Source organism: Molossus molossus, unplaced genomic scaffold (genome assembly GCF_014108415.1).
Source record: "Molossus molossus isolate mMolMol1 unplaced genomic scaffold, mMolMol1.p scaffold_m16_p_34, whole genome shotgun sequence".
Taxonomy (NCBI): Eukaryota; Metazoa; Chordata; class Mammalia; order Chiroptera; family Molossidae; genus Molossus; species Molossus molossus.
In genome coordinates this window covers 1,290,606-1,307,947 of record NW_023425371.1, presented here as the reverse complement: position 1 = coordinate 1,307,947, position 17,342 = coordinate 1,290,606, and the positions used below count along the sequence as shown (strand labels likewise).

General features: G+C 43.0%; 1 protein-coding gene across 1 annotated transcript; it reads right to left on the bottom strand.

Moving 5' to 3' along the window:
- Positions 1 to 555: 555 nt before the first annotated feature.
- Positions 556 to 11,990, bottom strand: LYG2 (lysozyme g2). The gene is made up of 5 exons (XM_036281415.1): positions 11,948 to 11,990; positions 3,820 to 3,960; positions 2,847 to 3,043; positions 1,921 to 2,059; positions 556 to 674 (listed from the first exon to the last, which is right to left on the bottom strand). The coding sequence occupies exons 1-5, from the start codon at positions 11,988 to 11,990 to the stop codon at positions 556 to 558; spliced, it is 639 nt and encodes a 212-aa protein (XP_036137308.1).
- Positions 11,991 to 17,342: the final 5,352 nt, after the last annotated feature.

Sequence of the window (17,342 nt, the reverse complement as noted above, 5' to 3'; positions counted from 1 at the left end):
AGCTGTCATTTAGAACTGATGACCATATAAAGAGTTTCCCAGACAAGAAAAAGTTAAAGGAGTTCATCACCACCAAACCGTTGTTATATGAAATGATGAAGGGTCTTTTTGAAGAAAAAGATAAAATATATGAACAAACAAAATAGCAATAAATACGTATCTATCGACAATGGAATCTACAAACAAAATGAACAGGCAGAACAGAAACATTCTCATAGATACAGAGAACATTTTGTTGGTTGCCAGATGGGAGGGGGATTGGGGGAATGGGTGAAAAAGGTGAAGGGATTAAGAAGTACAAATTCATTGCTAGACTGACAAACCTCAAAGGGAAAGGGGTTGGGGGGGGGAGAAATAAACCAAAGAACTTATATGCATAACCAATGGACACAGACACTAGTGTGGGAAAAGGTGGGAGGGGGGCGGGAGTGGGAAGGAGGGGGTCAATGGGGGAAAAATGAGGAACATCTGTAATACATTCAACAATAAAGATTTTAAAAAAAGGGGGGGGGGGGCAGCTGAGCAGCTACCAACCTGGCCCACCTAGAGCTTTGCCTAGAAGCCGTGTCTTTTGTAGAATTTAGCTCGGGCGAGAATATCATTGACCAAGTCAGACTCTATGTCCATGGGGGTGACAATTGCTTCACTTCCTGACTTAAAGGCTGAGAGACCACCTGAAATAAAACACAGAGGTTCAGATTGAAATATTAACTTTCAGCAAAAATAAGATATGACCATTCCCAGAATGTCAGCCCTCCAGGCAAATCTTCCAAAGCAGGCAGTCCCAGACCCCCCCCTCCCTCCCTCCTGAGCACACCTACTACCTCAGGAACCACTGGGGAAATCCAGATCGCTTCCCTTCTCTCTCTCTTAAAGACTTTTACTGTTCTTGCCGCAAAAGTCAGATTTGCTTCTTATGTCGTCTAGGCCTGCAAAACTAGATCCCCAGCAAATCTGCAGTCTGAGAATGCTGATAATATTCTCTCAGTCATGTCATATTCCACTCATTTATTCATCCCATAAGTGTTTCTAAGCACCCACTCTGTGCCAGGATGGGTGCCACACTGAGTGCAGGGTGCACAAAGCTACCCAGGTCGTCATCTCTCGGTAGGGATACGTATGTGATAAGCATGTGTGTGCATAAGTGTACTAAGCCCTAGAATCTTCTTCTTTAATAGTTATTTATGTATTTAACGTAATTATGCTCTACTCTGATGTCTAGAGAAAAAGGTCCATCGTCCTGATCCCTGCCTTTAAGGACCTTGAAATATAAATTTTTTTCTAAATAAAGGCCATGAAGTGTGGAGGGAGAGGTATGTACACACATGGGTCTTAGTAGGTAAGAACTGGTGGGGTTGGATACGAAGAAAGAAGGAACCAGAGAGCCTAAGGAAACAGTCTGGTTTTCTGTCTGAGAGGACGGGATATGTGATGGCACCTGTCACAGAGACAGAAAATGTAGGACAAAGTGCAGATTCACTGTGGGAGGCTAGTGACTTAATGCCATTGGGACATGGCGAACTTGCGGAGGTCTGTGATCAGCCAAGCACATATCGTGGTACCTGAAGCCCGATGTCACTAAGAATGCTGACAGAGTAAACGTTTGTTCACACAATTCAGGAACTGATTAGTAGCTCCTTTTATCCGGAAAGACACCTGTCAGAGGAAGGCACACATTCCTTTAAGCTGCTGCATAACTTTCAAGGCATCACTCGGGGGCTCACTAACCAGTGAGAGGTGTGCTGAGAGCTCCAGCATCCAGTAGGAAGGAAATGAACGCTGGGCAGGAGGACCACTCAAAGTAACTCAGGGTTCCCGAGGGCACCGTCAACAACCCTTCCCAGGGAGGTGCAGACACATCTTGTCTTCAGGGGTCTCGCTCTCAGCTCTTTTAAAGAAAGCACCACAAATACGGCCTACCTTTGAGGTGCTGAGCCGCACTCCAACTGGGGAATTTTCTCTGGATCGCCTTAATCCTTTCTGCTAGAATCCCAACAGCCTGCAGCAGGTGTTCTTCGCTGTCCCAGGAACCAACGGGGCGATACATTTTCTTATCAAGCTAGAAAATTCAAATAGCAATGTCAGCATCTGAATGAAGCAACACACTTTACTGCTGCTCCTGATTTCTCCTGCTTGTGTTCAAGTCCATAGCTACTGGCTTTGGCCCCTGTCCTTCATCCCCATGGAATCAGTTCTACGGTCCTTTCTTTCACAGAAAAGAGTCAGAGAAACAAAGCAGGATTTGGGAGAAGTGGTGTGGCACAGTTTTGGTTAAGTTTAGTTAAGTTATGGACACACATATGTCCATAAATAAATGAAAAAGTTGTTTCAAAACAATTAGCTCTTAAAGTCTACATATGAAAGTACAAATCTGTTTCTAACTGGGAAGGCTAAAAGTCTGGGTTTCTACAGACAACATAAAATTGAGCCTGGAAACAAATGTCCAGATAATTTGGATCTTCTTCCAATTTGTCTAAGTAACAAGCTGGTTTAAGTGAGGTTTAATAACAGTGTTTTGATCCATGTGGATGAGATTGACTACATCGTGAACCCCAAGGACACCTGTAGTAATAATACCCTTTATAAGACTTTCTCAATTTAAGGCGTTGCATATTATTTATTGCAAATTTTAGTTATGAAACCAATATAATACTTTCTTAAAGATATTCAATAACTGGAAAATCTCAAATAAAATACCAAACATGTATTACAGAAATCACAGTACAAATTGTGCTGAGGTACTAGGGTATTTTGAAGCCTCGAAATACTGCAAGCGGCTTCCAGTTGAGTTGAGCTTCTGCAAGGAGCGATGACGCGGGGATAATTGAAAGTTCCCAGCTAAGTACCTGCATCAGGCCAAATTTAAGGCCCCTGTGGTCCCAGCCATCTTGCAGGACGGCTCCGCCGTGGCTTTCTCTGGAAATGATGGCTGCAATGAGAGCTGGGTCCACGCAATGCCTCTGCCCAACTTCTTTGATCAGGGTCTGGTAGGGCTTTAAGGCCTTCAAATCCATTTCAGCGAACATTTCAGAACCATGAACCCCTAAGTCGATAGAAAATAAGCTGTTTCCTCTACTCCAGAAGAGAACCTTTTCTCAAAGTTTGATAAGTTAGCCACAGTCCGTGACCGTGGCTCACAGTCTGGGACAAGCATTCTAGGACATGTTTTGATCTCTTATTCTTTAATCCCAGAATTCTGCTTTTTTCCCCTCATTTTTCTGTTTTCTGCCACACTGTTGCATTGGGAAGTTTCGGAGGCTGGAAGTCAGCCAACCGAAGTTTGAGTCTGGTTCTGCCACCACTCAGCTCCAGGCCCTTAGGCAGTCTCTCCTCCTTGCTGAGCCTCTGTTTTCTGATCTGTAAATTGGGAAGGTACGATTAGCTGTCTGTGTTGCTTCCCGCTCTGACACTCTAGTACTGGGATAACAGGAAGAAGATTTGGAATCAGGATGACAAAAGTGAGGACTTTCAAAGAACAAGAGGCTTGCTTAACATGTTCATGCACTAACATGAAGGAAACCCAGCAGCAAACAAACAAACAAACAAACAAACAAGCAAAGCCAGAATTTAATAGTTTATTTAAGCAATTATTTCTACATGTAGAAATAAACACATCTGAACAAGTTTGGAAAGAATAGGGGGGAAATAAAAAGAAGTAGTATGTTAGGTTGGTCAGACTTCTATTTGCTTCTCATTTTTAATTTTGACATTATTGCCATAATAATGATTATGCCTTTTCAAAATGAACTTATTTTTCTAAGAACGAATCTGAAAATGATGAAAGGGGAAAGCCAAGTATTTGCTTTGCTTGTCACTTACCGCAGTTAAGCAGCCTGGTTATATCACAGGCAGCACCGGGAGTGTCCATGGTCATGATGTTGCCATAGCAGCCGTGGTACAGGTGGGAATGCAGGTGAGGATTCCTTGAGTGAGTAAAAGGATAAGAGCCCCTAGAAGTGCCTGGAGAAGGGTGAGGGATGATAATTCACACAAAGCCTGTGAGAAAATATTGCTTGAGTTGCTATAATAAACATTAAACCAAAGGAAAAGCCATAGACTTAGTCCTCCCCAAGTGTCTCCTCAGGACCCCAGAATGACTCATCAGACAGAACAGAAGATTCCTCTTCCCACTCTACTCCAACCTTAAAAACTGTAATGCAACACTTAATTCTAACCATTATGGAAAGTATTATAAAAATCAATTCTTACAGATCTCGAAAACATGTGCAATCTAGATCAGACTTAAAATTGCTACTATAGTTTTGAGCAGGAACTATGAGAGACGTTTGAGACACGTCTGACACAAATGCTTCTGGGCATGTAAACATCTGGACTGACAATTATCTTTGTTTAGGAAGAGAAGGAAAAAAAGTACCATTCATTAACTTTCATTTTTATATCATGTTGCTGTGAAATTGAGTTTCTATCTAGATCTAATTAGAAATAAAATTTAACTTACCATAAAAATTTAAGTTCAAGCTATTCTTATTTTTTATTTTGTCATTATGAGGTAAGTGTATGTCCATTTATTTATTTTTGTTTTATTTAATTATTTTTATTTCTTGTTAATCCTCAGCCAAGGATATTTTTTCCATTGATTTTTAGACTGAGTGGAAGGAAGGGAGGAAGGAATTAGAGGGCGGGAGAGAGAGAAACATTGATGTGAGAGAGGTAAGTGAATTGGTTGCTTCCTGCATGCACCCTGACCAGGGCCAGAGACTGAACCTGTAGCCCAGGTACGTGCGCTTGACCAGGAATCAAACCTGAGACCCTTCAGTTCTAGAGCCAAAGCTCTAACCACTGGGTACACCAGCCATGGCTGTTTTATTTATTTTTTTAAAAACATGTTTACTTTTAAATTTCAGTTGATATACAATATTATTTTAGTTTCAGGTGTACAACATAGTGACTAGACATTTATATAACTTACTAAGTGATCACCCTGATAAATCTAGTACCCTTCTGACACCATACATAGTTATTACAATGTTCTTGCCTATATTCCCTGTGCTGTACTTTACCTCCCATGACTGTCCAAGTCTGTCTACTAAAGGAGATAGAGAGCCTTCGCGTAAGTTGAAAAGTTTGTTCTAATAGTTCCTAGGATTATTGAGTTGTACCTTAAGACTACAAATATTTGTTGTAGGAAATTTTATTTTTTCAAATGATTAACATAAAAAAACTATGTTCTTTCACTTGGTTTTGTAAATTTTAATAGAGGGGTGGATTTCACCCATTCACCATAGACCTAGTTCTGATCAACTTCACAGTATAAAGAGACTCTTAGAATTCGGCACACAAACAACGGAGCTCATCCTTATCGATATTTATTCTAAAAGGAAAACAAAGCAACTATAAAGATTAACTTTGAAAAAGTATTTAATTTTTTTAAAAGACAAACTCACCAAAACAAAAATACAGGTACTATCTGCTCTCTCACATCTACAAACAGGCAAAACAGAAAATGTAGATGGACCAACAGTTAGATGGTGAAACCAGGAACTAAACTTGAGATGCTAAGAAAGCCTATCTAGACCACAGAAGCAGCAGAACCAGCAAAGCCAAGAAGCTCTGTAAGTAGTGTGGATCCTGTGGTGCAGAGAGCAGGCCCATCATCTCGGCACTCCTCACGGCCCTCAGTGTAGCATCCTGTGCCTACAACGTGCACGGGAAATATATGTGAGTGAATAAGAGGACAAATTCCTATCACACAGATCACATGTACAACTGAGGCGTGGGGGTTGGGGGTGCAGACTGAAAACATACATCCAGAGTCTGAACCCTTGTTACTGCCACATCTCAACAACCATTATTATTCATCTGGGTTATTGTAATAGCCTCCTAACTGACCTCCCTGCTCCACTCTTACAAACTATTCTCCCTTCTCTCTGCACCTTCCAGTGGTCCCATCACTCAGAGGAATGGCCACGTCTGTTTCTTGGCCTCAGCCCCACCTGATCGGGCCCTCTGCTCACTTTCTGATTTCTCCTTCCCTTTCCTCACTCTTCTCCAGTCATGTTCTTCTCCTTGTGTATCCTCAACATACCAGGTAGGTTCCTGCCCCAGGGGCTTTGTATCTGCCATTCCGTTTGCCCAGAATTCTATTCCTCTAGATACCCTCACACTTTGCTGCCTCACTGCCTTCATGTCTCCATTCAAATACCACCCTGCCAGCAAGAAGTATGACAGCAAGAAGTGATCCTAAACATCCAAAGAGGTGCGCAACTGCCCAGCTGGTGTGGCTCAGTGATTGAGCGTCAACCCATGCACCAAGAGGTCACCAGTTCGATTTCCAGTCAGGGCACATGCCCAGGTTGTGGGCCAAATCCCCAGTGGGGGGCTTGCAGGAGGCAGCCAATCAATGTTCTCTCTCATTGATGTTTCTCTCTCTCTCTCTCTCTCTCTCTCTCTCTTTCTCTCTCCCTTCCTCTCTCTAAAATCAATAAAGAAAAAAAAATGTCTTTAAGGTGCTCAACCATATTCAAGGAAGAGAATACCATGTTAAAACATCACTAAGACACTATTTTTTATCTATTTAAATGGCAAGAATTTCAAAGCTGGGCCACGCACTCTATGGGGGAAGCTGTGAGGAAACAGGCAGTTGGACCGCCATCAACACATCATCAAACACCAACGCTGGCGAGGGTGTGGAGGAAAGGGGACTCTAGTGCACTGCTGGTGGGAATGCAGACTGGTGCAGCCACTATGGAAAACAACATGGTGTTCCCTCAAAAAATTAAAAATTGAAATGCCATTTGACCCAGTGATCCTATTTCTAGGAATATATCCTAAGAAGCCTGAAACACCAACCAGAAAGAATATATGTACCCCTATGTTCATAGCAGCACTATTTATAATTGCTAAGATCTGGAAACAGCCCAAGTGTCCATCGATACATGAGTGGATAAAAAAGCTGTGGTACATATACACAATGGAGTACTATGCAGCTGTAAGAAAGATCTCTTATCCTTTGAGACAACATGGAGGGACCTGGAAAGTATTATCCTAAGCGAAACAAGCCAAACAGAGAAAGACAAGTATCACGTGATCTCACTTATTTGTGGAATATAATGAACATAACAGTCTGAGGAATGGGGTTGTCCCAAAGACGTGGAAGTGGGGTACAGACTGATAATCCCCAGAAGAGGGGGTGGTGGGGGAGAGGTAAACCACAGAATTTTTATGCATGTATGTGTAAACAAGGACATAGACAATAATGTTGGGGGGAGGGGGATTAGGAGGAGGGTGTCAGTGAGGGGGACAAAAAAGAGAAACATCAGTAACAAAAATAAATAAATAAATTGGTTTTAAAACTAAAAAACAAAGAAACAGGCAGTCTCATCGCTCTGCAGGGGTTTTGCAATAGGCTGTTGTTTCAGCATCATTTGTAACAGTGAAGGATTGTAAACAATGCAAATGTCATTACTATAGGGACTGACTGAACAAGGTAAGCTACCTCCACCCAACAGAGTACTACACAGCCATCAAAAGGAAAGGGGAAGAACTCTATGCACTCCTGTGACATTATCTCCAGGTACAGAATATTATACATAGAATTATACTCTTTAAGAAAGGAGAAGAAATATGATTGTGTGTGTGCATGCATGTGTGTATGTGTGTGTGATTTGCTTATATTTTCAAAAGAAGCAATACAAGGATGAACCCAAAACCAACAAAAATTGTTATTTGTGGTGGCAGGTAGGAAGAGGGTACAGGGAACAAGGATGGGGCTAGCGCTCTCTAAATGTATCTTTATTTTGGAGCCATGTAAATATTTTCATAATTTAAAAAATTAAATCAAATAGAAAAAAGACATCCTTAAAAATTTTTTTAAACACATAAACCTAACAGCATATCAAACTGAAAACTTAACATATAGAGGAGATCTATTTCAAGTGACTTTAAACTATGTCAATGTAAGTATATACTGCTAATGGAACGCATCCTATGAACATACAGAATCACAAGAAAAGCTTAAATGATATTCATTTAAGTCTCGTTGGCTGGTAATACTGTCACAGTTATTTTGAAACTATTATATATACATAAGCAACCAGGTTAATGTCATTAGGAACCAAGATATTTAGTGTAAGACTGCAGAGGTACAAATATAAAACCAACATAACCTCTTGTACTCTTAAATATAAAAGCAAAATATGCATATGAATGCAGAATTATTTTTCTCTTTAAAAAATATGTATTTTCTAGTCCTCTCCAGTGGAAAGAGCTGAAATGACAACCCCTAACACCCAAAGTGTGGTCTCAATCCCGTTTCCTACTAAAAGGGATCCGTGCTCCTCAGGAAAAGGTCTGATTCCTGCTCCGGGGCAGAAACTGTTACAGATGAACCAGAAACATGTTGTGCCAGGCTGGTCCTTTTGTGTTACAGACACATACTGAACATTTGCAGGGGAAGTGTGTGATGTTCTGGACTGCTCTGAACATTCCAACACCGCCCCTTCCCAAGCAGGAATGAGGGACAGACTAAATAAGGTGGCACACTGTTACAACCATAGGAACTGGACGATGGCGACATGGGCGTTTATTATACTATTTCTCTGCCCACTTTGTAAGCTTGAAACTTTCTATAGTGAAGTTTATTTTAAGTTACCTTACTGAAAGGTCTTTCTGGTCTACTTATACTAAAAAGGCAACACACTTGCCTCATTGCTTGTCTCCCATTACCTTACAATTTTTATTTTATTTTTTAAATATGTTTTTATTGATTTTTTTTTTAGAGAGAGAGAAAGGGAGACAGAAACATCGATGTGAGAGAGAAACATCGATCAGCTGCCTCCTGCACCATGATCGAGCCCATAACCCGGGCATGTGCCCTGACCAGGAATCGAACCGGGACCTTTCATTTCAGTCCATGGGATGATGCTCAATCCACTGAGCCACACCAACTGGGCCTTTTTTATTTTATATCACTTGTCACCACCTGAAATTTCTTTCTGCCTTTCTCTCCCTCTCTTTCTTTCTGCCTGTTCCCCTCACTAGACGATGCTTTTCTCTGCTGTATTCTCCTCAGCACCTAGAATAATGCCTGGCACGAAGCAGATATTCAGTAAATATTGGTGGAATGGATAAACAAATGGGTAAGTGAATGAATGAGAGGGAAAGAAATTATCTAAATTATGTGGATCAAGTGTCTATATAGCAACATGTTCAGTGTCCTTTTATGGGAAGGCAGGCTTTGCCATGCTCAGTGCGTAACCCACAGACCCCAGGCATCAGAGGGTCTTGGGATGCCTATTAAAAATGCATATCTTGGCCTGGCCAGTGTGGCTCAGTGGATTGAGTGTCACCCCGTGGGCTGAGAGGTCCCAGTTCGATTCCCAGTCAGGGCACAAGCCCAGGTTGCAGGCTCAATCCCCAGTGAGGGGCGTGCAGGAGGTGGCCAATCAATGTTCTTTATCTCTCTCTCCCTCTTTCTCTGAAATCAATAAAGAAAAATACTTTTTTAAAATGCATGTCTCAGTCTCCTGGTTGAAGGCTGAGACTTCAGGACTCTCTTCCAACACGGCTTAAGCCAACTCTCCAAACAAGACCGTAGCAGTGAATCATAGATGAAGCCCCTCCAATCTCACAAACAGTCAGCTGAAAATCCTCATCAAAGCATTCGACCAAAAACCTTATCCAAGTCATGCTGCCAAACCAAAGCTTGCTTTAGAAATCAACTCTGAAAAATCTAGAATCCAGGGTTGGTTTCAGATAGAAAATTGAGGCACTGAGTCCAGAGAAGATCAGGACGTGAGGAGGACCTGGCAGCAAGCCGAGACCAAGCTCACCCTGTGGAGAAGATTCAAAGTAGAGAAGATAGACGGTGTGGGACCTGTCACACTTCCTGCCGATTACACACCTTCATCATGTCCTTTGCAACAACCCTCATCCTGGGATTGACTCCAGAGAGTAACTTGCCAGGGAGATTGGGATTCCAGAGGCAAGAGTCCAAATTTGGTTTCAAAATCAGAGATCTAGAGTCCATGTCCAGAGAAAAAGAGAACCTAATGAGCCCTTAGAGTAGAAACAAGACCAGGAACAAGATCTCTGTCATGAGAGAGTTCAAGAGACAGAAACTGCACACCTGACACCAGTCTCATTAGCAAACGTCTTATTTCTCTGAAGCCGGAACAAGATGGACCAAGAGACCAATCAGTGTGTTTGATGTCACCAGCCCAACCTCCAAATCTCTCTCACTCTTCCTGAGAACAAACCCTTCTGAACACTCTCCAGAAGCTGAGCCCCTGCAGGTGGTAACAGGCCTTCAGGAGGCAGACGGAGACACGCACCACCACAGTCCTGCCAACAGAGCCTGCTCCGGAGTCCAGCAGATGTCAAGGACCATGAGAAAAACTTACTCATATTATTTTTAAGTCATCTTAGCATTGACTATTTCAGGCAAAAATCATAAAAGGATTGTGATACTGTGATTTAAATATCTGTCTGTGTGGATGTAGATCTAGATATTTGCTCTTCACCAGCAGGCTCCTGAAGCCCTGGAGTTTCCCATGATGAGAGCAGTAAAGTCTTCCTCGTTATGTTAATAAAAAAAAGAAAAAGGCTATTTCAGGGCTCCTCACACTAGGTCTATTGAGCTAGAATCTAGGTATAAGGCCAAGGAATCTGCATTTTAACCAGCATCCCCAGCAGACTCTTCTACATATTGAAGCTTGGGAACCACTGCTCCAAGGGGACTGGAATATGACATGGACTTAACCCTGCTTGTGTTGGCATCATAAGCAATTAGCTCCTTCTTAATTATAGTACCTGTCGGTCAAACACAGCTAGCATGGAGGCTCATACCTGGTCTACTGGCTACACAACTCTGCTCCCACCTGAACTGAAGGAGGAGGAAACATTTGAATCTATGTTTCCTGTCTTTGACCATAAGTAACTGGAAATTATCACTTTGCAGTAGCATCATTTTTACAAATCGAGAGTGAAACATTAACATTTTTAGATTTAGAATTAAACATTAAATATTCTAGAAACACTTTCTTCTCAATCTTCACTTTATTAATTAAAGGCAACTTGAACAGTGTTTACAACAGCTTTCCTTTTTATTTTTTTAGGCTGAAGTTTCAATCTGTTCTTACTCAAGGTCCCTTACCATCTCACCAGCCTGCCTTTCCAGTCTTCCCCTCAGAAATCTCCTCTCTATTCTGGTTACCCTGACCTGCTTACTGTATCTCAGCACTTTTCATGCATGTCTGCCTCTGTGACCTTACTGAAGGCATTCTTCTTATCCAGCAAGCTCTTCTCTTGTGAAGACACCAAGCATTCATCAACGATCACAACTCCCTAAAAAGAGCCTTTCTGGTTTAAGTGTCCTCACTGGATATAAACTCTTCCTCCTAAACTCCTCCAGGACTAGTTTTTTTGTTTTTTTTTTATCCTCACCCGAGGATATTTTTCCATTTTTTTTACAGATAGAGTGGGAGGGAGAGAGAGGAAGGGAGAGAGAGAGAGAAACATCAACGTGAAGGGACACATCGAGTGGCTGCCACCCGCACAACCAACCAGGGCCGGGGACAAACTGCAACCGAAGTACGTGCCCTTAGCAGGAACCGAACCCAGGTCTCTCCGGACCGCAGGCCGACACTCTAATCGCTGAGCCAAACTGGCCAGGGCAGGACTAGTTTTTTAATCTATATATACTCATTTAATTCTTATTTCTTATTTACTGCCTGGCACTGATAATTTTCTCTTCATGTGCCTTGCCTCCTAAAGCACCGTCCGATAAATTCCCACTGATACCGCCTCCACCTGCTGGGCAAGCGGGATACCCTCGCAACAGAAACAATAAGCCGTTGATCAATGGCCAGGCTGTCGGAAGAACAGCCCACTCCTCCACTGCATGTAAGCATTGCTCTCAGGTTCATGACCGGGCTGATGTTTTCGTGGACATACCACAATGCTAAATGTCAATTGATGACGTACTCACCAATGAGGGCAATAAGTCCCCCAAACAGGACAGAGGATAACATGGTGGTGAACCTTATCCTACAGCACCTGTTATGATTGGAAAGAGAAACTGGTTAATTTTAAAACTTGAAAGTTTCTCAAAGGGAAATGCTTTGATTAAAAAAGGAGTTTAGAATCATTTCCAACTCAATACCCTTTCTCCAGTTCCAATATGTTATTCTCATCAACTCAGCATTATGGTTCATTGGATCACACTTTTCCCTAAGCATATACTCCCAACTCAATTTACTCCAATTTCACATTGACATGAGTCTGTGAACATCTTAAATATGCATTACCTGCCCCCCACCTACCCACCCACCCACACACTCCTATCCTATCTCCAAGCTTGGTCATACCATAATTTTGTCCCCATTCTGGTATCTCCTTAGCAAATCAAGAGAAACCACTGAGAGAAGAATTAGAGATTATGACTCAGGTTTGCTGTGCTCCATTTCTTCCTCCATCAATGCTATTCTTAGTTTCATTCAAAAGGCAGCTGATCGCCCTGGATGGTTTGGCTCAGTGGTTAGAGCGTCGGCCTGCAGTTCAGAGAGACCCAGGTTTGGTTCCCGCTAAGGGCATATACTTCGATTGCAGTTTGTCCCCGGCCCTGGTTGGGTTGTCCAGGTGGCAACCACTCGATGTGTCCCTTTCACATCAATGTTCTCTCTCTCTCTCTTCCTCTCTCTCCCTCCCACTCTATCTGATCAAAAAACAAAACAAAAAAAAATGTCCTCAGGTGAGGATTAAAAAAATAAAAATAAATCCTTCTTGGATCAGCTGCCTTTTGAATGAAGGCAGCAGAGAAAATCTCCCCTCTCTGTTTGAGGAGGTCTTCTGTATTCAACATCAACCTGCACATCAGCCTTTTACAGAGTGGTGGCATTTGTCCTATAACATACATTTAACAATTTGAGAATCCATTAGTCAGTAGATCACCGAGCAACTGGCTTCAATCCCAGTGGACTTCAGTGTGGCTCTACCGCCGTGGAACTTTCACACACCAGCATGCAGACTCACCTGCCTCTGCCTCTTCCTGCCTCCATTCTGTACCACTGATCTTTGGAGGAGCTTTATATATGGTTTAAAGCCCTCTCTTTAAACCACTGACCTCATTAGACCTGATTATCATAGTACTTTGGTCTCAGGTGCTCCTTTTAATAAAAGGATTTCAAAGCATTATTAACCACTATTAATTAATTAATTAATCTAATGAACTCCCAGGTTGTACTGGAGGCATATATTTGGTAGATAGTTTCTGGGTATCTAAAATTGTGCTAGGCAAGCAATTTCTAAATTTGAGAACAAGAAGCAGATAATTAACCTAAAAAGTATGAATAAACAGGAAATACTAGCAGCTCTCATTCCTAGATTGGTTGTTTGCTGAAAATGCTGAGCCTCATGCTCTTTGTCCTCATTCCGTCATCACGTGACCTCCACACCAGTATGTCACACAGTCTCGATATGTGAACTTGACCCTTGCCCCAATATTGCCCCCAACAAAGAGACCCAAGAGTGGCCAGCAGCTCTGGAGATCAATAGAAAGTCAGGAAGTAGCCACATGGCTGCTGGTTTTCCAAACTTTCTGAGGAAGGGGGGAAACAGGATGTGGCCAGGGATGAAAATTTCTTCAAGGATGGAGTACCTTTCTTCATGCTACATCCAGACGAAGAGCTGAGGCACACTGTGCAGCCCAGGAACAGGACGTGGAAGGGACATTCTGGAAGTAGGCAAAGCACATGTCCCATATGGGAGTGTGACACGGGTCCTTCCACAAGGGTGAGAAGTTTCTGAGACGACACACAGTCCTTCCACACATCCACCAAGTGAAGGAGACTGAGCAGGAGCGGGAGAAGACACCCTGAGTCAAAGGACTTTTCAGGCTCCCTGGCAATGAATAAACCACCACTCCCAGGAGAACGTGCCCTCTCGAAGCTGCTCTCCGAACTGCCTCGGCACACTTACTTCTGCCCTCCTGCCTTTCTGTGTGTGGAGCAGATGGCCTTCCAGGGCGCCTGTTCTACCACCACCGTCAATGCTGCGGTCGGGCCACTGTTTAACACGGGGTTTCACACCAGTCCAGCAGCTCCAAGGCAGCCCTGGGGAACACGTAGGGGTGCACCAGTGATTGCGGCAACATCACACTGACACTGTGCTCAAGGCGCACCCAGTACAGGGTGAATTGGACTACTCATGTGGGGCCTCCAGGCTAAGGACACAAAACGTCCAAGAAAGGGAGAAGAAAGAGTGGAGAAAGAATTAAGTTAGGGCCCTAGCCGGTTTGGCTCAGTGGTTAGAGCGCCCGCCTGCGGTCCGGAGAGACCGGGGTTCGGTTCCCGCTAAGGGCATATGCCTTGGTTGCAGTTTGTCCCCGGCCCTGGTTGGTCGTGTGGGTGGCAGCCGCTCGATGTGTCCCTTTCACATCGATGTTTCTCTCTCTCTCTCTTCCTCTCTCTCCCTCCCACTCTGTCTGTACAAAAAATGGAAAAATGTCCTCGGGTGAGGATAAAAAGAAAAAAAAAAAAAAGAATTAAGTTAGGTAAAAGAAACTAGGTAGGGGCTAAAGATGTCCCCAGATGCCCCTAGAGAATAAAAATAATCATAAAACATTGAAAGTAGTACTGTTGAATGTGAGTTCTCCTCTCTTGCAGGTGGCAAATAAATAGTAGAAGACCTTCATCATACAAAGGTCCAGCATTTAAGTTCGAGACCCTAGCTAAAAACCCTTTTCATATTAACAATAAGAAAGAGGTGTCGTTTGCTTGCTTGTTAGTCTCAGACATGGCTACAGATTTCCTGTCAGGCTGGGTGAGTCATGGAAGATATGAGTATTGCCAATAAAAAAAAAAAATTTTAACTTTGCATGTGTCGAGAGTAGCCGCAAAATTTCCCCCAAATAATGTAAAAGGCTGGAAAGTATAATAAATTGCAAATCAAGATTCTTTTTAAATCATAATTGTCAGGAGACTCTTCAATCCAGGATCTGGTTTCTTTTGCTCATAGTTTGGGGCCGGGTGGGATCACAGTTTTGGGGAATCATTATTGTGCAACACTGCCTGTCACCGAACATCTCAGTGACAGGCGATTCATTTAACCTCCTTGAACCTCGGTTGGCCTCATCTGTAAAATGGCAATGATTATGATGCCCCATGACTTTGTTTTGAAGATAAGGATAAATTATATATGTGAAGACATGTTATAAACTGCAAAGCTTCATACAGATGCCAGTTATTATTATAATGGGGTTGCACTCAGATCCTGATGGCTTAGCTTCCTGTTGATGTATTCACTTGTTTATTTATTCACGGGGCTCCAGAAAAAATAATGAAGAGTGGATGTATAGTCCAGGAAGCAACAAGTGAAGCCTCACTTTGGCTGGGAAGGATGTATGGCAGGAGCTATCGCTGGGACCCTGCAGCCTGCCCGGTGGGACGAGGGGAAGGACACTATCAGAAACAGCCACACACAGCCTGAGCACGTACTCACAGCTTAGAAACCTGTAGAATGAAGGGGCCGCCCAAGAACACATAGCAGAGGCACTTTGGTTACAATGACTGGCGGGAAGGCAAAAGGGGAGCCCTTCCACAAAATTTCACTGAAAAGTTTGATTTCACCTCAAGATAATTCAATGCCTGGCTCAAACTGCTGAGTGCTTTTCTCGTCTTGGATTTAGTCTATTATATGGTAGGCAAAATGCAAGATCCTGCTGGTGACACCCCTTACCATGATGACACTGGTCTTCCAGTGTCAAATATTTAGCCAACATGTCAGAAAAGAAGATATACAAACGGTGGAAAAGCTTATGAAAAGGTGTTAAACATAATTAGACACAAGCAAAATACAAATTAAACCCACAATAAAATAGCATTTCACACTCTCTAAGAAGGTTAAAATCAAAGACTGACTATATAGAATGTTGGCAAGACTCTGAAACAAATAAAACTCTCGTACATTCCTGGTGGACTGTAAAATGGTATCATTGCTCTGGAGACCTGTTTAGCAGTTTCTTATCAAGTTAAACATGCATCTATCCTATGATCTGGCAATTGTATTCCTGGGTATTTATCCAAGAGAAATGAAAAATATGTTTCACAAAAGACTTGTACAAGAATGTTTATAGTAGTCCAATTGATTCATAATGCCCAATATTGGAAACACTCCAAAAACTCATCAGCAGAGGGAATGGATTAACAATTGTGGTATAGTCGTATAATGGAATAATACCCAGATTAATAAACAAATCAGGAAAGAATTCTAATTAACCTAGATTGGGTCAGGTGCCCACTTCTGGACTATTCAATTCTATCTAGGAATGGATTTGTTTGAAATGGTGATTCCTTATGGTTTGAAAAGGAGAAGTCTGAATTTGTAAAAATGTGTTCACTCAACCAGCGATGGAGAGAGGAACTGGGCAGTATCTGGAAAGAGACTTGGGTCAAGACCATTTGTTATGGTTTCACTGGGATGGACTTGAAATAGTTCAATGCTGTAGAAGACACTGAGGATATTGGAAATGGAAGTGTTACATGATCAGGCAAGGCTAAATGCGGGAGTTCAAAAGCATGGGAGTGGAGATTGGCCTAAGGAAGAAATGGGAGCACCCCTAACATTGTAACAGGAAGACAAGAGGCAAAAATCAGATAATAATTCAGTTTAATTCACAGACTTGTGAAACAGGAGGTTGAATCATGTGCTAAGAGTAAAAATTACGCAGCATTAAAGGCTTAGAGGAATGAAGAAAATGTAGAAAGGCCGCTCTGGAGAATGAGAGAGAACTCACAGGGGAGCCAAGAAGACTGGGCCCAGCTACGCCTGGTTGAAGTTGGAGTCCCAGAATGGTTAGAGGCACCGAAATGCTAGCTTTGACTCAGCAACCCGAGTATAGGAGAAAGCAGAGGCTGGAGTGAGCCAGGCCTGGGATACAGTTTGATTGTGAAGGTGGAGTGTACCCAATACCCTCCGCACCACCTCGCCCTCTCTCCACCGTATCTCTGACTCCGTCCAGGGCTGCAGCAAACCGCAGCACACAGGCTTCAGCCTGCGTCCCCGGATCCCCGCTCCTGCTCACTTCCTGTTCTCGGCCTCCAGAAGTTTTCATTTCAAAGAGAACTGGAAACCTCTCCAGAGCTCTCCTGCTCTTGCCCTTAGTGACATGAGCAGAATCAAGGGCAGGAGGAGGACTGTTTGGGGTGGAGAGTGGATGGTGAGAGGAATGAACCAGGCCTGGAGGCCTCGAGCTCTACCACCCCCGCCCTGGCAGCGCGGGAGCGTCCGGCGTGGGCGACCTGGGATGGTGTGTGCCAAGGGCTCTGGTGACCTTTCATGAGGCCAGGGCCCCTGGAATGTGGTGAGAGGACGCATGAGTTAGGAGC

Coding starts and splice junctions, on each gene's coding strand:
- LYG2 (XM_036281415.1), bottom strand. CDS start 11,990: ATGTTATCCTCTGTCCTGTTTGGGGGACTTATTGCCCTCATTG. Junction 3,961..11,947: donor GGGACTTATTGCCCTCATTG/GTGAGTACGTCA, acceptor ACCCTTCTCCAG/GCACTTCTAGGGGCTCTTAT. Junction 3,044..3,819: donor AACCAGGCTGCTTAACTGCG/GTAAGTGACAAG, acceptor CTATCGACTTAG/GGGTTCATGGTTCTGAAATG.